Raw genomic sequence first — 22,923 nt, forward strand, 5'->3', positions numbered from 1 at the left:
AAGTAAGATTTACATCTTGAATCGAAACTTAACATTCTGAGATCAAACTCGAGAATGTTACAAATATTGACAACAAATTTAGAAGTATTTAGTACAATTTTTTTTTAATTATGTTCGTACCCATTATTCATAGAGAATTAAGGAATTAAGTTACTTACAAAGGACCACGCTATGGTATATACTTTTGTTTAATTTCTAGAGAGCCTATCAAGCGTATGTACGTATCAACTATCAACCAAGTAGGTAAACCTCCAGTTGACTTTTTACAATTAAGTCAAACAAATGAAAAATTCATTACACGAGTTGTCGTACATGCAAGAAGTTTGAAGGAAAAAGATCAATACATACATGAGAAATTAAAACGAGGTTTACATAACGATATGTCATTATAGACCCAATTAGCAATAAGAAAATAAAATTAACACAAATTCTTGAATAAAACGGATTTTCATTAACTTATTGTAAGACGGCTAAAAATTACCCTAAAATTATTTAAAGTTACCCAGCCTTATATACAATAAAAGTTCATTTTTGTAAACATAAATCTAGTCTTTATACATAGTAACATATTTGATGTATATATTCAACAACTACATTCAAAAAATGCCTAATGTACTCTGTAGCTCTAAAGTTTTACTTTGTATTTTTTTAAAGGTAAGGAGAAGGACCCTGACCGTACCTCAACCTTCACGGTTTTTTGGTCCGATATTTGCGGGTCAAACACTTTTTGAGATCGAGGGGAGAAGGGACTCTGTCATATAAAGTTGTAATTTTCGATTATCTCAATTAAGTCATCATGTAACAAGGCTAAAATCCGTCATATAAAGTTGTAATTTTCGATCATGCATGTTTATATACATATATTAGTACTGCTCCTATCTTACCATGTGTTAAATTGAGAAATTAATCATTTTAGTTCATACAGATATACAATATAATTAATTATATGCTTAGTATATAGGCAGTGATAAGTATTCTTGTGAAGGGCTTCAAAAGATTCCACTGTCTTTCCGCAGATTTGTCTTCAATATTAAATAAATTAATTAATTAAACTGATTTGTTGTTTTTAGGTTCTTCTAACATAAATTAAATGGACTTATATGTATACTTGTTAATTTATTCATCCGGTCACCAATATCTAGTTGGGTCCCTTAACATCGATCTTCCTCAACTAGGGCATATCATTGATTTATTAATTAATCTAATAATTACAATTTGCAAATATTAATATAGAAGTTTAATTAATGTTATGTTCTATCATTTAGTAAAGTCCAATTATCATTTTCATTTGGATAACATTATGTACTGTCTTTATGTGTGTATTATGTCTACCAATTGATGGAAGTCGTCAAGTCGGCAATCAAGTGAACAATTTTTACGCATGTCAAAGTATAAGCATTAGTAATAACTGGGGCTAAATAATGCGGCAAAAAAAGAGTGATAGTAAATTATGAATGTCAAAGTATAAGCACTAGTAATTTTTTTTTTATAATCAGTAAGGTATACGAGGAAGTGCCCCCCATCCTATCATAGGAACGGGGGGATGAGGAGTCGAATCCCCAACCACTTTGGGAGGAGAGGGGGAGGGGGGGGAGAGATGGAGGGACTAATCATCCCTCCATCTCCTACATCCTCATAATTTAAGCATTTGTAATTGGACCGAGCTCGTCTTCACCCCATTTGACTAAGGACTTTCTTTAGAATTCTTATTGTTTTTACCCGAAACATAAGGTAAAAGGGAAAAAAAAAAAGTAAACGATATTTTTTATTAAGGACATAAATTAGCTAGAAAAAACAAATTTGTTAATTATATTAAATTTGAGGTCTTTTTCCAACAAAATTTGGCTTGTCTTTGTGAAAGAACTTCTAATACACTTGAGACAAAAAAAACGTCAAAAGAGAAATTAAAAATATGATGAAACTCTTAAAATGTTCCTATCTTGTATGTTGGCTTGATCTCTTACAATATTTAACTAAATTTGGTCCTTATTTGCTCGTCTATTTCAGCATTTGTTGTATATTATTGGCCCAACTTTCCTACTCTATTTGACAAATTAAAAGAATATCTTGACCGTCGATCTTCAAACATCCTCCTTAGATTTGTAAATAGGTAGACAAAGTCTTATATGAGACGATTTAATTAATTTTCTTGTGAGACAAGAGTGACTTCTATCAATTTGATGATCGAATTTCATGAGCCAGTGTTTTACTCCGAATGATAGATTACTGTAAGCCTAATTTGACCGTTACAAATTACTTAACAAGTAAAATTGTAAAACACTTATTTAAGCTTAATTTAAATTAGAAAACTTTTTAGAAATAAACCATAGTCTTACATGTATGTTACCGGTGTATAAATTTAGCAATCTGATAAATCATTAATTAAAAATGATTTAGCATTAGAGTTTGCGGAACCATTGTTTTAATTAAATGGCAAATTAAGTACAAATATGAAACTTAACGATAAATTAGGGTGAAAGAGAGAAATATGATCAAAGTCTATAGGGAAATTAAATTTTAACTCATGACGTTACTTGTCTAAATTACATTATCCACACGACTATTAATGACCGACAGAATTCGAGCTTTTTCCGTATACTACTCGTAGTATATTCCGTATTCCGTAATACAGTCCAAAGAGGCAGTTAAAAAAATTAAGCAGCAAATCTGAGTCTTCCTTGTGTGTGTAAGAAGTGATTCGGTCACAGTAAACGTTTAAGAGCAGCATGTAAATGTCTGACTAGATCTTTGCTTGTCATACTGAATTCAGCATCCATCTAAATTAATCAGGGAAAAAAAATTGTGAGACATTGAAAATTGTTTATTTTAATTATCATGATTATTAATTACCATTGATTCGCTTTAATATACTTTAGAAAAACTAGAAAAGGTAAAATATGAGTCAAACGCAAAGTGAGTCAACTTTTAGCTAGGAACAGAGGGAATATCACTATTTTGTAATATTCGCTTATTAGTCCTTCGTGTTATATTTTCTAATTATTAGAGCAAATTAAAAAGATAATCGCGCACGCATTGCGTGTGCCTCTAAGCTAGTTATGAATAATGACAACACCGATGATGCTAGTAAATTTTTTTTTTTTAAAGGCGAGAAAAAAATAAAGTTTAGACATATATAACGAAATCAAATAAATAAATTTAGGATATTTAATATAAAAAAATCAGTTTAATTCAAATAGTTATTTATAAAGTTTTTTTTTTTTGTTTGTTGTTGTTGTTGTTATTTTAGAGAACTACAAGGACGGATGATGAGAATCGATCTCAAGATCCCCTAAAATTGGGAGAAAAACCACTTGAGATATCCCTCACTCTCTTATTTATAAAGTTGATAAGTCTAAATAATTATTTAGACATAGTAATAGTAGTGCATCATCTATCCAAATATCCAATTAGGGTTACTTTCAAAATAACTTTAATTTAGAAAATTATCATTTCTATTATCTATATGTTATGTATAGGTGTTACAAAATTTAACCGAGGTAACAAATACTTCCTTCGTTCCTAATTAGATGACACGCTTTGACTTTTGACACTATTCACAATGCAACATTGACAAGCTTTTAACATAGTCATGTGGGATCTTGTTACAATCCTCTTAATGTGTACTTTTAATAAATCAACTTTTTATAATTTTTACTTATCGAGAATTAAAGATATTTACGGTTGAATTTATGCATTGGCAAGCGTGATAAAAGAAGCGTGTCATATAATTTGGAACGGAGGAAGTAAGCAGTTGAAAAATTCGAAAATTTCTTTTCATAAGGAGAAAAAGAAGTGATTACCATACCTGAGCAATAATTGTAGCATCAATAGATGAACATCCAAAAACCAAGGTACTACTATTGATAACAACCAAATGAAGGTTTTCAATATGAGAAATGATCTTTTCGACGACTCCATTTTTCTTCTCACAATTTATTCTTATAAGAACATCTTTGTTTGAGAATTTGGCTTCGATTTCTGGATATAATGGACCTTCTTTTATAAACTGATCATTTTCTTCCTCTTCAAAAACCCTAGACCTTTTCACTAACACCGCGGATTCTATTGTTTTTGTCTTAGTTACCTCCTCGAGTTTCTTCACTTGCTTCTCCAATTGCTTCACGTATTTGATGGCATCTCCAAGGACTGAAGCCTTGTCCATCTGTCCATGGAATAATCACTCCAATATATTTAAAAAGACGTGACATCATATAATAATAATTAGGGTTTTTATTTTTGACATACAATCATATAAGAAGAAGCAAGTCGAATAGCTAGCATGTATAACTAATAAATTAAACTAGAAAGCTAAGTATTACTTCCATATTTTTTTACAATTTACACTTTTATTTCAATTCATGAGAGTGGTAAAACCCATTTTGGATAATAACTGCGAAAATTATGTACTTTTTATGAGAAATTCTACCTATATAGGAAGAGCACGTAAACAACAACCTTATTATATATATATATATATTATTATCGCGAATAACTAAATAATAATAGGGTTAACTAGGGAATTTGAGTATATAAAATGTGTACCTTCTTAAGTCCAGGAATAGTGGCTGTCAAGGCAATGAACCTCTGGTTAAGCTTCTCTCGGCGTTTCCTCTCAGCTATTATGTGATCCTTAGGTTGTTGTGACAAGCTAGCCAAGGCGGCGCTACTTTTCTTAGCAACTTGAGTGGCTTTAGGAATGCAATTTTGTGAATTAATTGAAGAACTTGATGATGAAAAAGATAACATGTTCATATTAGAATAATCATCATCTTGTGAAGTGAATGCATGATCAATCTCATATGATGAGTTCCAATTATTTGTTATGTGTTGTTTGATGAGAGGTTTTTCCTCGACGATTGTATGATGATCGATTTGTGGAGATCTCTTAACTTGCAATTGGTTGTAATTTGTATCTTTTTTATAAGTATCTTCTTCATAAGAAGGTAACAATGGTGGTCCAAATAAATCTATTTGTTCAAGTGATGATGAGTTGACTTGCAGCAGATGATCAATAAAGCTAAAATCATCCAATTCCTGAAAAACAAATTCAAAGCATGAGACGACACACACAAACATACAAATGGTTACGTCTTATGTATAGGATAGCTGGATATACAACGGTTGGACTAGATAGATGCTAGAGACATATATTAAAAAATTAAAAATGTTTAAACGAACAAATAAATTAACTTTTTGTATAGCTATAGTTATAAATTTATAATTAATTACCATATCAGTGAAGCCTGTAATCATGGAAGCCTCCATATATAATATTCGATCAAGTTTTTTGACACAAATTGTATTTCCAAGCTTAAAATCTGCTAATAATACTTAATAATAATCTTGATTAGAAATTAATGCGTACACCTTGTTATATATAATGGGTTACATATCGAAATAATGTGAACATGGGTTATAATTTGCACAATTATTAGTAATGGGTACACCATAAATCATGGAGATTATATAATATGTTATACTTTATATATCTAATTGAATTTTTATTAGATGGACATATTGAGTAAAATATAGTATATTGAGTGGGTTCATATGATTAATGTGTGTGATATAATAAATTAAGATGATGATTACTCAGATAGACGTTGAATTAGTTGCTAATTAAAGTAATTAATTTTACTTAGGTTTGACAAGTCGTAAGTCATAACGTACGCGGCTAGTTACTCTTTGTTGACACGCGCCAAATATTTGTCTTTCTCTACAATTGTGTTCTTATTAGGTTATGCTATCTTTTGTTGCAGTAATATATACCATTAGTATTTTACACTAGTATAGATTGGTTATTAGGTACTCTTTCACATTATCAAAAAATTTAAAAAAAAAGCCAATGGACATCAAATGATACATATTTTCTATGGCCTTCTCGTAAGTCCCAATTTATTTGTCTCATTTGACTAACAAATGGATCTGAACAAGTAAAATGGGACTGAAAAAATAGTTATTATGTGTATGTATATCTCTTAAATTAGAATAACATCACATCAATGTGTAAATGTGAAGTATGCACAATAGTTAGTTAATTAGTTCAGTTGAGATCACATCATGTGATGAATTAGTTGCAGTGTGCTTAGGTCATATTTGGGTTTTAAAACACATTTTTTATGTAAACTGAATGACGTAGTATTTTTTATTTTTTATATTAAGTCGATTCTTAATCAAGGTACTTATATTAGTTTCAATTAAAGTTTGTATCCAAATTAGGTAACTCAATTTATGTTATAAAAAATGGATTAGTTTATATAATTTTGTAACATGCAAGTCAAAAACTCATCGATCATTTTATTGGCCAGCCAAAAATGCAATCAATTCTAGAAGAGTTAAATTTGAAGAACATACATTCCTTGTGAATTGTGAGTTGAAGTATCAACTAACCAAAATCGAACTTAGGATTTTGTATAAATTAAAGGGGTATGCCGTATGCAATGGATACGTGTCACTCCGAAATTATTATTTTTTCCCAAAATATGCATTATTAAGGTGAGAATAATTCATGACATACATGTCTTAGCTTCTTATAGTAGTCAAAATTATATATTTCGCTTTCAACAACTAACAAACGTGTATTTTTTTCTTAGACAATATTTTCCTTCAATTAAATAAACACAAGTACACAAAATAATTTCATTTTCATGATCTTCCCAAATCTATAAATTTGCACTTGTATATATTGATACTTAGAATAATCAAAATAGGATAAGGTATGGTAGTGACAATAATTTATGCATTCTTTGACTAGAAGAAATATCTTATTAAAATAAAAAGGAAATAATTTTATTATAATCTCTCTTTTTAACATTTTTCAACTGTTTATCAAATTGTCAAATCAAAGTAGGAGAATACCACCTTTATAAATTGTTCCAATCCTAAACTATTGGAAGAGGAAAAAAATAAAGTTCACCTTTTTCTTGAATACAACCCGTACTTTAATTTACGTACATGAAAATATGGTCTAATTAAAAAAGTAAAACAGAAGAAAAATAGTCTGAAAGTAAGAATTGAAAGTGGCAAATTTATCAAAAACTAATCAGTTGTTAATTTAATTTTCTAGAAGCTAAGAAGTAATTAGAATTTAAAATCCAGCCGAAATCTGCCATATTTTGGCCGGCATACACACAAAATAATGCTAGAAAATACTTGTATCATATAGTATAATCCTATTATATACAAAGTATATGCTATATAGTAGTAAGCTTAATAAATAAGGTTGATATAAAAATAAAAATAAAAAAAAAAAGTCAGTCAGATTTGGTGAAGAAATGGTCAAACAGAATTGAAATATCTGGACTGTCGTGTGTGAATTCGGATGTTGAAGTTTCTCGACTTTCTCCATGCAAAACGTATCATTATATTGCTTCCATTTCCTTTACATTAGGAGTTGCCATTCCTTTCTATTTGACTTTTTTTTTGGCCTTTTGTTTTACATGCGATGACCACTAAATACAACAAAGATTACTACTCCTACCAGGTATATTCAGTCGGTATTTAGCGTCTGTTATTTTTTTTATTGTATTCTTATACTGGTAGGATAAGGGAATTTCCACCCCCAAAATGTCTCTAGTGGAGTTTGATCTCACAACTTCTTGATTGTGAAATACAAACTTAACCAGTAAACCAAATTTAGCTTGGTAACAATGGTTATTATAAGTAGGGTTTTTTGTATAGTAACTTAGTAAGTACACTTTATATATATTCTACTACGCTCTTTAAATAATCTACAATCTATGTATAGGAAAACACATGCTATCAAACTTTAAAAATTACCGTTGACTAGATAGATCGGCCTTTGGTGAAATTGACAAGGGATATAGGAAGTCGAGTAGGAATAAAACGAGCAAATTAGGTTTTGTACGGAGTGTAAAAATTTCCAAATTAATACTTAAATTTAGGATGCACATTATCCAACAAGGCATTACGATTACATAAGCAAAAATTAAGATATAAAGTAGTGCAACATTCAGTATAATAGAGAAATTGAACTTATTAGAAATTTAGAATGAATTTATATGGAATCATCAATCTAAATTTATTTGAAATTAAGCAAGCATATTTGTATTTACTCATTAATTAAAATATATACACTCTCTAAATTGAAATAATTTGGGAATGGAATAAAATTTGTTGATTTGATGCATGTCTTTTTTTGGAAATTATGGCAAATAAATTAAAAGTGTTCTTAGCCCATTCCTCTCAAAAAGTACTCCACAAGAGAAAGTGCTCAACAATAATCCACATAGTCCACATTAAGCTGGATTGTGTTTAATCTTCTTAATTATCGCCTTAATATAAAATACTTACTTTATTAGGCAATTACGGAGTTTTTTTAACAAACAAATTGCTAATAGCTTGCCTCTACGAATTTTGATAGACTATTATAAATTTATAAATCCAATTCTAGGACTCTAACCATTAGCTTTAAACCACCATAATTTTGTGAATGTATTATACTTATACTATTATTAATTTATTATTTATTAAATATTACTTCCTCCATTCTTTTTTACTTGACCTTTTTTATTTATCATGCTTGCCAATGCATAACTTTAACGATCAATAACTTTAATTCCCCATAAGTAAAAATTATAGAAAATATATATTATGATAGTATTTACTGAGACGAATCTAACAAGATCTCACATGAATATGTTTTTACATATATATAATTTATAAAAGACGGTCAAAAAAGAGGTGATGAATAGTGTAAAAGTCAAAACGGGTCAAATAAAAAAGAACGGAGGAAGTAATTTACATCTGATTTTGTGAGATACTGTTCTCTCAAACAGTCAAACTCACGCTATAAGATGACGACATACATCCCAAAGTGGATATTTCCCTCACGCTATCACCTGTTCATCAATCAATTTACACAACCACGTACCAATTATGCACATTTTAATTAGAATATCGAAACATTATTTTATTGAGAGACATTATTGGTCGGTTGGTCCCCGTAAATTCATTTGCATAGAGTATTAAAAATAAAAACTTTAATTAAAAATGTACTATATACATTTGCAACTTGTAATAGGTTTATATGTAATAAATTAATAATAAATATGACAAATAATATACGTTGTCGATCCTTGTCATTGGCATCTTGATTTGAATGCTTTGAGGAACAAAACTCTAATATCGATAGGTATACCAAAGTGTTTAGACATAAACTTGATAGCATGATGTGAATTATTTTTATAAACTAATCCGTAGTTACTTTCTCCATTTCTTTTTAGTTGACACGTTTTTTTAATTAGTCACGTTTGTCAATGCATAAATTTAACCGTTAATATTTTTAATTATCGATTATCAAAAATTATAAGAAGTTGATATTTTGAAAATATATATCGTGACGAATCTAACAAGACTCCGCATGACTATATTTTTCATTACGTATAAATTACAAAACACGGTTAAAAAAAATTGTGTGAATAATGTTAAAGTCAAAACGTGTAAACTAAAAAAAACAGAGGTAGTAATTTGGAACAAAGGAACATGAAACTGTAATTAAAGAACATGCATGCATGATATAGTTATGAATGCATGTAATATTTTTAACGGTGTTTCTTGTACTTTGACTTACAGTACATAAATTGTAGTATGTTTTTACTATAACAAATTGTATATCATGTAATTGCGTGTATAATTTAATTTGAGTCTGCCAAGAAAGGGGGAAGTCTTAACACCCAACTGTGATAGGTTTAGTAACCTATAGCAGTTAGGCGTCTCACCTTACTCGCGAAGAAAGATAAATCTATATATAGACAAATTTAGAAGGGTTATATTTAGTTTAACTTTATCGATTGATATGACTTGATTTTCGTCCCTGATATCATATGAATCGATCTAATTTTCAAATTTAGGTATTTATAAATGTACTTCGTATGTATTTAATTGGGGTAGCACAAAACTGCATTAAAATGTAGATAACAGCTACCTTAGTTGATAAAGTTTTGAGAGTGATATTTAATAAGATCAAAACTCGTCTACATCTTTGAAAAGTATGGTGACTTGGCCTCTCATACATGAAAGTGAGCTTAGTCTAACCTTTAATAAAACTCAACATACAAAACTAGCTTCTACATTACTACATACAAGTACCTTTCGTAATCAAGGAAACAATCTTTTTAATTAACGCTTAATAGTGCTATGCATGTTTTTTGCTTTGTATACTCGTATTACATTTTTATCTCAATTATAAGGATCCAATTTTTAAAAATAGTACAAAACCCTTAAACTATCCAAGACGACCCAGTCTAGTATGGTTTTTAACACCCCATGACCTTAATATCGACACCTTGTCTAAGCTGTCTTCGATAGTTCGATACATCAGCTTCATCGTTGTAACTCATGTTTGCAACCCACTGCTTAAATCTAGTCTCAAATAGAAAGAAAAAAGAGTTTGGACTACAAAGTTCGAAGTGTGTTGGGTTGGCCGGCTGATCGCATGAAACCTCGATATCTATGCAATTGAAGCAGCTACTAGGCCCAATATGTACTGGACTATGTACAACCACTAGTTCTCTAACTTCTCTTCATCACTAATGAACAATTTATGTTTCTACCAAAATTAATCATGCAGAATTCCGAATAATTCGCTGCACATTGAAGTAATCGGTCTAAAACCAAACCAGAATAATTCCAATTTGATCTCACCTATCTTTCATCATCCCAAAAAAACATCCCTTCCAAAAACCCATATTATAGCAATGAATACCCACCAAAAATTAGAGCGCCGAGAATTGGGCAAAACTTGCCTCAATCTCAGTTGTGTGGGTTTCGGCGCTTCTCCTCTTGGCAAAGTCTTTGGTGATGTTTCTGAAGAAGAATCCATTGCTACTATTACTCAAGCTTTTAACTTGGGTATCAATTTCTTTGACACTTCTCCGTAAGTTCATCTTTCTATTAATTTCATTTATATTAATGACCCTTTTTTGTTTTTCTCCCCAATTTTATTGCTATCTTGAAGCTTATTTATTTGGAATGGTTGGAATTTTGATTGGTGATATTTATTTGGGGCATCAATTTTTTTCCATAATCCTTTATATTTGTCTAAAAAAATTGAAATTTTGTTCAAGGGTTAAAATGGTTTTGACAGAATTAATCAGTATTTGATTTCTTGTAAACCAATTGATAGTGTAGGTATCTATTCTATATTTCTATGCAATAAAATTATTGACTTATCTAATGCAACATTGAGTTGTCCTACATTGGAGACGTGGAGTGATTATTGCTAATGTATGACACGTCCGATTAGTTTTAGGATGGAACCTAACTGGCGCATTGCAGCCAGGCCCATTTTTTGAAGTTGATAAAGTGTAAAGATGAATCTTTTTTTGTGGGATTTGTCAATTGATCTCACCTAATTATGTTTAGGTACTATGGTGCCACATTGTCAGAGAAGGTGCTTGGGAAGTGTTTGAAAGCACTTGGTGCACCTAGAGATCAGTATATTGTTGCAACTAAGTGCGGCCGTTATGCCGAAGGCTTTGATTTTAGTGCTGAAAGGGTGACTAGGAGCATTGATGAAAGCCTAGAGAGGTTGCAACTTGATTATGTTGATATATTACAATGTCATGATATTGAATTCGGTTCTCTTGATCAGGTTCGAGTTCAGGGTTACTCTTTCATTCATCTACCTGGTTTACAAGTGTTATCTGCATTCACTTTGTGCTCATTTGTTTTTCCGTATGCAGATTGTCAATGAGACGATTCCTGCCCTTCAGAAAATTAAAGAATCTGGGAAGACTAGGTTCATTGGTATAACTGGACTTCCATTGGAAATATATACGTATGTTCTTGACCGAGTTCCACCTGGGACAATTGATGTTGTTCTGTCATATTGCCACTATTGTATCAATGACTCAACCTTAGAAGATTTGCTTCCGTATTTGAAGAGCAAAGGTGTTGGTGTGATCAATGCTTCTCCACTTTCAATGGGGCTTCATACCGAAAATGGTCCCCCAGAGTGGCATCCAGCTTCAACAGAGATTAAGGTATATATCTATTTCATCAGTATTCGGTAATCGGCCCAAGATATTATGCCCTTGTTATTCATATTATCTTTGTGATTTCTTGTTTGCAGGCTGCATGTAAAGCTGCTGCTGATTATTGTAAGAAGAATGGAAAGAATATCTCAAAGTTGGCTTTGCAGTACAGCCTGTCAAACAAAGACATTTCTACTACCCTTGTTGGCATGAACTCTGTTAGGCAGGTCAGTGTTCCTATTTGCCTTATCATCCTATCTATATTCAAGTAGAGAAGCTTAATGTTTCTTATTGTTCCCGAACTGTTCGAATCAAGACTATAGGTTGCGAAGTTCTTTAGAAAACGGTTGTCTTGCATAGCCACCTTGTGAAGGATATCAATATACAAAACAAGTAAATCATCAACAATCATCTAGGAGATAGATGTTTCAAGTAATTTTCCAAGGTAGTCTCAGAGAAGAACGCTGTATAACACCAGTTGTAGCTTTCTGAATAGCTCGAGTATGGAGTCTATTGCAAAAACACTATACCCTTAGAATTTCATATTACACTCTGTTAGCCGTCCTGAAATATACATACACTATAAGTTTTTAGTCTGATTTGAAAAATCTCTCACTGAATGACATTCTCTTGGATTCTTAACATTTCATGAAAATGCCGGTGGATTGTAAGCTTGTTTTCTTGGTTGACATTTCAGGTAGAGGAAAATGTTGCTGCCGCTTTAGAACTCGAAGCTGAAGGAAAGGATGAGAAAACTTTTGCAGAAATAGAGAACATCCTGAAGCCTATAAAGAATCAAACTTGGCCCAGTGGTATACAACAAACTTGAGATTGTTTGCACTTTGCAGGCAGTAGATGTGTTTTCTTGTGAATTTCATTTTTATCGCCACCAAATAATGAAGGCATTGTGTAAATCTTCGGAGAAATTGTTTCATGTAAAAGTTCATGTTTGGACTCAGAAAAATGTATGATTTTTTTTTTGTAGTAAAACCCCAACAATTCCAAGAGGTTATTTATGACCTTTGCAGGAGCAATAACTTTTACTTCTGCTTTTATATCCAACAGTTTTGATCATAACTAACACACACTATATTTTTACAATAATTAGTTAATTACCACAATTTGAAAGCTTCATGATAAACCTAGAAAAACAAACTTGTATTCGATTAAAAAAACAGAATTACCCAAACCAAGTTGGAATTGTCCGAAATTATCACCAATATATGATTTGAATTTCACCTAGATGCCAAAAGAGTCTCACAGGTCTTTGGGACCATATTAGATCCATAATCATACATAATATAAAGCTTGGACCCTGCCCACCATGAAAGGCTGTAAGGAGTTCAAGATTCAAACTCGCTTTTGTCCCTTTCATTTTTCAAAGGACCATCTGCTTTCGTGATTATTGTCCTTTAAGCCGAAGACACAAACCTTAAACTTGGTGATTAGGGTTTGAACTTAGCATTCAATATCATCATAGGTACACTCTGAACATACTGCTTTCATTCATTCACAAAAGCATTAATTTGCAACTAATGACCTTTGTAGAGGGGTAAGATAGGTATTTTCCTGTTTAATTAAACGATATCTTCTAAGGTTTTAAAAAGCGCGTATAGACTCCATTGCACACTTTCTACTGGGCTTAACCTTCCTTTAATCTTTACGTTGTTAAGGTTTTTGAAAAGTTTCTTGGCATTTGGAACGAAAATACGAGGTCTGAATCTACCTCTCTATATATTGGAGCTGGGATATATGTGCACTTTCCTGTTACCAGCTAAAGCATGCTGTAAACTTTTACATAGAATATATCCTCTTGGTCTAACAATTGAGAGAGGAAAAAAAAGTATCACCAAATAAATTACAGCTCGAATTATGTAACCATAGTCAACCAGCATAATTGCAAAAACGTCCAAAATCTCTTTCTCTTTCCTTGCTTTACAGTTTATTACAGGTTACAATCCTCTCCCCCACGAAACTGAAAGGGAAAAAAAGTAGCAGAATCAAATTTCATGGCATCTCATATTCTCTTCCCTTTTATCAGTTTATGACATGAAAATACATATCAACTGTACACTGGATCAATTGTTTAAAAAAATAAATAAAATAATAATAATAATAATAATAATAATAATAATAATAATAATAATAATAATAATAATAATAATAATAATAATAATAATAATAAAATAAAATAAAAAATAAAAAATAAAAAAAAGCAATTGAATGAATCATGAGAAAGTTACAGGATTTGAATATGCGGTGACATCTTGCAAGTGTAAAGAAGTATGTTGCGCACGCAAGAATGGTAAGTGCTTGGTGAACGTGAACCAGCAGGAGCTCTTCCGGGCAACTGCATGTAAGGGAAGCCACGGATGCAAGTGTAAAGATACAGTGACTTGTTTTACCGGGCAACTGCATGTAAGGGAAGCCACGGGACCTCATTATCGTCGGTGTAGCCTTGGATAAGAAAATCACCACAGTTCTTTTTGCATCCGTGGTTGTAAGGATTACGGAACTTGCCATCCGGACCGCGAAGATATGAGTAGCGGGAGGCATTTGCCAATTCGTTTGTGGTGATATTCCGAGCTATCTGCATTAAGAAAGGAAAGATGTTTGTGATATATTGAGGAAAGATTACTAATAGGCTAATAGCATACGTCTCTTGGGCCACCTAATTGGATCAACATTTTGTAATCGACATAGCATACGTCTCTTGGGCCACCTAATTGGATCAAAATTTTGTAATTGACAGAATTTTTTTTCTTAACAAACATTACAAATTGCTTAATAAAGCTATGACTGCTTCAAGAAGTATGCCTTATGCATCACCATACCTGGCTTGTTTGTGCAACTGCCAGAGTTGTTGCAGAGACGAATATTAAGAAATTTATCACCAAGAAGACCGTAACTCCGTAATAATGAGTTATCACATAATGCGTCCACGTTTCACTAGTTGGAATTGCGGGTACAGCAGTCCAAATTCCTGTAATATAAATATACATCTGTGATCCAAGAATGATGTAGCATCATAATGTAGTACAGCAGATATTCAAAAGCTCATTGTAACTGAAACTCACATACTTAAAACAGCTATCACTCCGCTAATAGACGATGTTGCTGTTCCAAGACACAGAAAAACAAAGAAATCCCATTTGTTCCTCTGCAACACAGACAGACCATAGAGAATCAAAATGCGGAAGATTAAGTAAAATAATGAATCCTATTTCTATCATACATATGCACTTGTTATATATTTTTAAGCACTGATAGCCAAAACCTTACAAAAAAGAAGTACTTGAAATGATGACTAAAGCATGTAAGCATCATCCTCCCTTTTGAAATAATACTATTAATTTTCTATCCAAGTTCCCCACAATCAGACAAAGCCATGTACCAATGACACCAATTTATAGTATAAAAAAAGAAAATTGAGCACTTAACCAACAACTATCTATTCATTCTATTGCAAATTTGCAGTGAATTTGCGCACATAATTTTTTATGCCGTAACAAGCATGAATTACACTGAGCTAACACACAAGTAAACCAAATTATTCTAAGTCTGAAAGTGGTGCAAAAATAAGCCAGGACATTGAAGTATGATAAAACTTCTATCATAAACAACAATAAGATATACTCTCAGAGGCCAAATGACAGTAGTGAGGAACAACTTTCAGCTAATATCAGGATTCTCCAGCATGAACTAAATTGTTACCCTTTCTCTCTTGCCCATGTGTTCACTCATTTAATAAATTATGAATCATGACATTCAGCTTAAGTTATCTTCTCTGACTTATTCCAAATCTTGAATAGATAATATATTCCACCAATCCACCCACCATCAAGGCATCAAAAATAACACCTATGGCATGACATCCCACGGCAACTTTTCCATCTCAGATCTAATAAGCTTAATTTGGAGAGAATAGATTGGTCCACTACATGAGATAAAAAATGGAAAATTCGCACTATTCTGCAACATCCAGGGATTAAAATGAGCCTAACAGTAATTGTTCAATGATTTTTGAATTCAATCATAAAAAGATAATAAACACAACATTTATGTTGTCATACCCACAATTGGTAATAGTTTTTTTATAAGAGCACATGATAATGGAGACCTAAACAAAGACAGTGTCAATTGACTCACAAATGATCAAATTAAAATAAGAGAAGCCAGCATCTGTACGACTGTACTTACCTTCCCCACACAATTGGAAATCCAAGGGCAATGATGATCAAATTGTTCAATACAGTGTTTACATGTAGGGCAGTGCTTTGAACGGGGTGGTCTAATAATCTGTTAGATTAAATGAGATGCTAAACATATCAGAAGCAACTTAACAAGTTAGCAAACAAATCAAACCTAAAGAATCAAATTCCAATGAAATTTACCTTGCATGTTGGACAAAGCTGAGACCAATTTCCGGTCCAAACAGAGGAGTCTATCATATCAAGATTCAATAAAGGATCCTGAACATTCCCAGAAAAAAGGAAAAAGAAATTCAGTCTTCATGCTCCCTCCATGTTCATATTCAAACAGCTATTTCAGATTTTTTTTTTTTTCAAGGAATTTAATCCACATACCCCCTGACTGCTTTGTTCTACCCTCTCAGAGTGAGTGGATGGTGTAAATATTGTGGTGTGCAGAAATAAAACATAAAGTGGGTAGTTTAAAAAATTAAAGGGAGTATTTTGAATCAAAATATCTATAAATGTTAAAAGAAAATTATTATATAATAATTGCATGACAAACAACTATTGTACCTGTGCTTTCCTAAGATCACCAGAATTATCAGATCTTTTGACGTATCCTGGATCTTTACTGCAATATATCAGATATCCAATTAATGAATTGAGCATAACAAGAAAGCCAACATGAATATGTATTATATCTGACTTATAAAACAGATATTGTAACCACATATCAAATCTATCCCTGTATGTGCAGCAAAAAGCCCAGAGAGTGGGGTTCCATATGTAAGATAATGATTCTCATTTAAACTATGTTCTCTCCATTTTAGAATATCAATGATAAAATAGAATCAAACAATGGATCAAGAAGATACCTGCTACAACGATAAAACATTATCAATGCAAATATACATAGAGTTACAGCAGTCCATCCCCAGAGTGCAACAGCAGCAGTAACCTTCGCAAGACTTGGAGCTAGATTGAGTTATGATAAGTCAGTTATGATAAGCAATAGGTCATCTAAAACTCAACCGATGCAAGTGGGAAAAATGGATCTTACTCACCTAAGAGAACTGAATTAATGAAAAGGATCATGCAACAGAAGATGGTGCAAAACAAGAACGGAGCATAGCCAGATCCAACAATCTTCCCAGTAAAAAATGTGCCTTTTAGACTCTTATTATGAGCCCGCTGAAGTTTAGACTGAAACGAACAACATAAATGTCACCAAATCAACAAAACAGCAATCTTTATATTCTACAAAATTGAAGTCATCTTTTCCCAAGTGGAGAGTTTCTCAAAGCATGATGCAATTATATTCACCATTTCCTTTCCCAAACACAAGAAATAAACAAGAAAAAAAGGGGGGAGGAGATACTATAATGAAGTCATCATTTGTTTGATTTTGTTGTCAGGAGATGGGAAAGTAAACAACACGACATTCTTAGCCCTCTCAGTATGGTTTGAATTTTGACAAATGATATTCCCACGTGAACTAGAAATTTAGAACATAAATTCTTTGCTAGAAAACTATTACAGAGGATAAAAAGAAAAAGAGCAGAGAATAAACAATAATGAGAACTGATTAAGCTCTAAAAAAAAAAGGCCACAGTCTCATTTATATCCTTGTTATCACGTACAAGCAAAAGGGCGACATGCCGATGACCTTTATCATATGCTAGCTGGATTGGGGTAAATCCAGCTTTATCTTTCACCAATAATTCTTCTTTTGTGCCAGCATGCACGAGTATGCTGCATGCCTCAACATGTCCCCTTAAAACAGCCCAATGCAAAGGGGTGCAACCTAACAACGCAAAGAAAGTCGTCAAATTAGACAATCTAAAGTCCACAATAACGCATAAAAGCCGGCGAAGATGCGAATAAGATCAATATCACCATAAACATAAAAGCTTATTAACATGTTGGGGAGCAGGAAAAAAATGGAGAGGATGAAGCACTTTTGGAAATAAAATGTCTCTCAAACTACGCACTTTTTCTTATAAATTGTACCACTGCGTCTACAACAATGCTACATACAACTACCACTATCCAGCTATAATAGTGCTTTGTTAGAGTTATTAAAGTAATTTTACAGTGATATACGTGTATGTGTAATTACACATTCACATATGTATTAACCTATATGATATATGTTAACTGGGATGTGTTTCTTTTTTCCAGAAGTAGATTGGTAATTAAATCACATAATGTACAAATATAACACTAAGCATCCGATATTGCTCATACTCCAGAGAGTAAGATTAGTCTAATATGTAGCATCAGTGAGCGACCTTAAACCAAGAAATGAAATAACAACAGAACAGTTTATGATTGACATACCTTCTTTATCTTGCCTTCCTTGGTTGGCATCTCTGAACAGAAGTAATCTGATTGTATCTGCAAATCCCTTGTAAGCAGCCCTGGTCAAAGGAAATTATCAGCCCTGGTTAAAAAACTGTTAAACACTTTTTTTAATTCATCAAAGGGGACAATAAATTTTTTACAATCATAAACAAATATTAGATCATGGCAACAAAGAAAAATCTAGAGCAAGCGAGTTCAAATCAAATGCCAACTGAGCTCCCTTAATGTGGCAAAATAAGATTAAAGATATAATTAGGCTTGCCGGGAGTTAAACTAACGCTTGGCAATAGATATGACAAGACATAGAACCCACAGATCCCACTTGGCTCATCAGACAACAGTTTAAGTGAAATAGAATTTTGCAAAAGGAGACCTTAGGGAGCCTTCAAGCTAATGAACTATGCATTATTTAATCTAACCCAAAATTAAAAGAGAGGGGGGGGGGGGTGGCAACTGATGCGCAGATCTTCCTATATGATAAACTCAAGAAAGAGTACTTAAGGTGTATCTAGGTCTAATAAAACTCCCCCACACTTTCTCTCCCACCCCTTTTTCTTGGGTCATCTGTGCCTATGCAAAAGCACATCTTACTATAGCCAACTCCAATTCAGCAAGAACCACAAGGTTGAAGCTTTGTTGTTAACTATACAGGAAATTGAACAATAATCACAAGAGGACGATACAAGAGCTAGGATTATGTTCATATTCTGAACAAAGACCAGTGGCACCATCAGCCCTTAACCAAACCACACCTTATATGCCAAATAATTGCAGATTTGCAAAGAATTCAATCATAATATACACTGCTGATGATGCTTTATAGAGTAAAGAAAGAAGAAATAAAATGGAAGGCCACTATACATTGATATATTGTATCAAACATGCCAAGTAAACTCCCATATATATGCCTCAAGGCTCAAACTCACCAGTGCAGTGGGCTCCTTCCATCATTATCTGGTGCATCAAAATCAGCATTATATTTTGCAATAATGTGGTTTAAGAAGGCTGTTTGTCCATATTGAGCAGCAACATGAACTGCCTGTGAAATGTAGAATTGTCAAAAGCTTCAAAAGTTAGGCTCAAACAGAAATAGAAAATCTGCTTTTACGTTTAAGGTGTTTTACTGCAGAAATCACCAAGACTATAAAGAAATTATGGAGCATTCACAAACAAGAAAAAACGTATGAGAGCCAAGAAGAAATATCAATAATACACATGCCATTCTCCAACAACTTGTTAACATAAGGTTCTTTGTAGATGCTTGAATAATTTATCAACAGCAGAACATCTGATATTAGGCCTAAACACTCTCCTTAGAAACATGTAAGAACCTTCAACTTAAACCCACTCTCTTTTTTCTTTTTTCTTTTTTCAAAAAGTACCAATTTCAATTCAAACAAGGGAAAATATTATCCATATTATAGGAATAGGAGTCCTAATTTATAGACACAAAAGAGTAGATCGACACTGCTTCACTAAGGAAACACCAAGGAAATCTCTTAAAGCCGGAAAAAGGATATAGTCAAAACAACATTCTGCAAAGTATACTATGACATGCATAACACCCTAACTGCAAGTACCTAGCCTTGCAAATATAGACGTTTTGTCACGAAGAACTGCCTAGTTCTGGAAGCAGTTCAGCTTATACCCAAAAGATGACACAAACCGACATTCATATAAACTTTACTCGCAAACAAATAATGTACTAACTTGTAAAACAATTCAGCAAAGCAATTACCCTATACCCATTAGCATCTGAAGCCTCAACACGTGCCCCATTCTGCAACAACAGGTCCGCAACCACGATAGAACCTCTAACGGCAGCCCAATGCAACGCTGTCTGCCGACTGAGGTCTGTGGCATTCACATCTCCACCATGCTTTAATCACAGACAAACAATAGTAAGCTCAACAAATAGCACCCTATTTGCAAAAGACATTCAATAAAACAAGCTCATTTTCCAGTTATAATCCCAATTTCAACAACCTCATTATATAATTCTGAATCAAAGCATATACACAAATCAAGATTATATCATATTAAAATTACAGAAAATCACAATCAACACACATATCCAGTATATAGTATTTGTATTTGTTAAAGGTATAATAACTGTGAAACCAATATAATTAAGCAAATTTCTAATACAAACGTCATAAAAAAGAGCAGCAAATTTAAAATTTCAGCTTTAATCTTACAAAAAAAAGCGACAAAAATTGATACAGTAAAAAATACCTCAATAATATATTGAACAATATTGGGGAAATTATTGAGAGCAGCCCATTGCAAAGCGTAGTAACCATTAGCGTCGGGAAGAGAGAGAGAAGCGCCATCTTCTTCAACAAATTTACGAAGTTTAATCAAATCGCCATGAACTGAAGCAGTAAAAACATCACTAATAACAATCACTTGTTGTTGTTGTTGTTGTTGTTGTTGCTGCTGTTGTTGTTGTTGTTGTTGATTGATGTGATTCGATGAGATTGAATCTGAAACAACTTCAATTTCTGATGAAGATGATACCATTTTAACTTTTGAATCACATTGAAATTAGGGTTGATATCATCGGGAAAATGGAAATTAGGGATTTGGGATTTTCTGGGGTTTTTAATTGGGGTTAAAGGGGTTCAGTTAAAATTAGTTGGAAGATTCGAAATTGGGGATTTTGTCGGTGGATTAGAGAAATGGCGCAGCCAAGTGATGGAGTTGGTGAAGTGATGGAACATGGATTAATAGATGGTTCAATTATTTGGGGAGAGAGGTAAAACAAGTCAACATGAATGAATTATGTTCCATTCAACTTATTTAAGCAAATGCGGAGTACTTGTAATTGTAAATAAGAATGGATCGAATTATATGTTTTGTTTTCGTTTAGTTTTAGCTAAATATTGCGGGTCAAGCACTTGAAATTAGAAGGAAGGATAAGAGAATCTCTACCTTATACACCATTACTTAACTAAAATTTGTACCACATCAATCAATATATAATATTAAGACAGACACTAGGAATGACACATGTGAGAAATGATTATGCAATTTAACTATAAATGCTAAATGAAAAAAAGCTTAAAACTATATCATAATTGTAATTATGGAACCAAACCTTTTCACTCTCCAATACAATACCTCCTAAATAAAGACAATAATACATAAAATTATACAAATGGCATACTTTTTATCCTCTTAGTGCAAGAACAATACAACGTTAAACAGCCCCTGATCACTGGTGACTGGTGGCAAAATCGCAGAATTCTCTCGTTCAGGGAGGAAGTTAGGAAGATCAAGTGTTTATTTAAGCTGTATTTTGAAAGGAGATCAGAGGCAGAGGAATGAAGTTGAAGATAGCCGTTGAAAAGAGTAAAGGGTGTGACAGTGACAATAAGCGTGTTGAAGATAGTTGTTGAAAAGAGTAAAGGGTATGACAGTAACAATAAGGGTCTCTATTGACGTGAGTCATATGACTATTAATTTTGGATAAAGGGAATATGTACTTGTGGGCTTAGAGGTGTCAAAAATACATCCGACCCGACTTGATTCGAAACCAATCCGAAAAAATATCCAATTTAGATTTTGACTCGCGTGGATATAATAATTCAGTATGACTCAACTTTAAAATTTGACCCAAACCGATCCGACCTCACCAATTCCGATCCGATCATCCGAATTGACACCTCGTTGTGGAATATATTATTGAGCCAATGTAACACCAAAATTGTGTGGAATGGTCAAACATCAAATTATATGATAATGTATATCACATGGACCAATTTAATAGGGGCAGATATATGACTACAAACATTCCTAATTTTAGTAACCATATGCTTGATTTTTGTCCTATATCCAGGGATATTTTTAAGAACACAACAATACTTTGAAGAAGATTTAAAAAGGTGAAAATACTATAGGGTTAATCTGATACAGACACCAGGAATGACACAGGTCAATTCCTGGTGTAATATTTTCCCTCCAAAATCATCCTTTCTCTTTTCTTGTTAAAATTTTTTTAGAGTATACTTATATAATATGATTTGTTATTGGTCTTCTTATTTCTTCTATATATACACATTCAACTAAAAAGAATATTATGATTTGTTATTGGTCTTCTTATTTCTTCTATATATATACACATTCAACTAAAAATTTATACTAATTATGTTATAATTCGTATCTTTTCTTGCCAAAATCTCTTAAAAGAATATTTGTATAATATGATTTCCTATTTAATTTGGTAATATTTTTGGGTAATCATGTCTTTTTATTTAATGAGATGCAATTTATATTGTATTGAAAAAATAAACTGATTTTACTATTTTTTTTTTCCAAAAGATCACAAGATCACTTTGACTATCAAGCTAAAATCTCTTTCCTCTATT

General features: G+C 32.4%; 3 protein-coding genes across 5 annotated transcripts; 1 reads left to right on the forward strand and 2 right to left on the reverse strand.

Moving 5' to 3' along the window:
- Nucleotides 1–2,702: 2,702 nt before the first annotated feature.
- Nucleotides 2,703–5,265, reverse strand: LOC110740143 (transcription factor bHLH25-like). The gene is made up of 4 exons (XM_021920638.1): nucleotides 5,230–5,265; nucleotides 4,543–5,034; nucleotides 3,806–4,162; nucleotides 2,703–2,777 (listed from the first exon to the last, which is right to left on the reverse strand). Exons 1-4 carry the CDS (start codon nucleotides 5,263–5,265, stop codon nucleotides 2,703–2,705), a joined length of 960 nt encoding a protein of 319 aa, XP_021776330.1.
- Nucleotides 5,266–10,514: 5,249 nt separating this feature from the next.
- On the forward strand, nucleotides 10,515–13,055 carry LOC110740027 (L-galactose dehydrogenase-like). The gene is made up of 5 exons (XM_021920509.1): nucleotides 10,515–10,897; nucleotides 11,386–11,614; nucleotides 11,706–12,005; nucleotides 12,095–12,223; nucleotides 12,694–13,055. The coding sequence occupies exons 1-5, from the start codon at nucleotides 10,719–10,721 to the stop codon at nucleotides 12,823–12,825; spliced, it is 969 nt and encodes a 322-aa protein (XP_021776201.1). The 5' UTR covers nucleotides 10,515–10,718; the 3' UTR covers nucleotides 12,826–13,055.
- Nucleotides 13,056–13,893: 838 nt separating this feature from the next.
- Nucleotides 13,894–21,348, reverse strand: LOC110740029 (probable protein S-acyltransferase 23). 3 transcript variants are annotated; one of them, XR_002514971.1, is made up of 14 exons: nucleotides 20,789–21,343; nucleotides 20,292–20,432; nucleotides 19,480–19,592; nucleotides 18,530–18,609; nucleotides 17,830–17,993; nucleotides 17,254–17,392; nucleotides 17,065–17,164; nucleotides 16,763–16,820; nucleotides 16,391–16,468; nucleotides 16,197–16,295; nucleotides 15,078–15,156; nucleotides 14,831–14,979; nucleotides 14,240–14,586; nucleotides 13,894–13,971 (listed from the first exon to the last, which is right to left on the reverse strand). XR_002514971.1 is itself a non-coding variant. In XM_021920510.1 (13 exons), the coding sequence occupies exons 1-13, from the start codon at nucleotides 21,074–21,076 to the stop codon at nucleotides 14,398–14,400; spliced, it is 1,677 nt and encodes a 558-aa protein (XP_021776202.1). In that variant the 5' UTR covers nucleotides 21,077–21,343; the 3' UTR covers nucleotides 13,894–14,397. The 3 variants fall into 3 exon arrangements, 1 of the variants encoding a protein (XP_021776202.1); XM_021920510.1 differs by having other exon boundaries at nucleotides 13,894–14,586; XR_002514972.1 differs by lacking the exon at nucleotides 13,894–13,971 and having other exon boundaries at nucleotides 14,396–14,586; nucleotides 15,074–15,156; nucleotides 20,789–21,348.
- Between the last annotated feature and the right edge of the window lie 1,575 nt (nucleotides 21,349–22,923).

The sequence above is a fragment of the Chenopodium quinoa genome, unplaced genomic scaffold (genome assembly GCF_001683475.1).
Source record: "Chenopodium quinoa cultivar QQ74 unplaced genomic scaffold, ASM168347v1, whole genome shotgun sequence".
Lineage (NCBI taxonomy): Eukaryota > Viridiplantae > Streptophyta > Magnoliopsida > Caryophyllales > Amaranthaceae > Chenopodium > Chenopodium quinoa.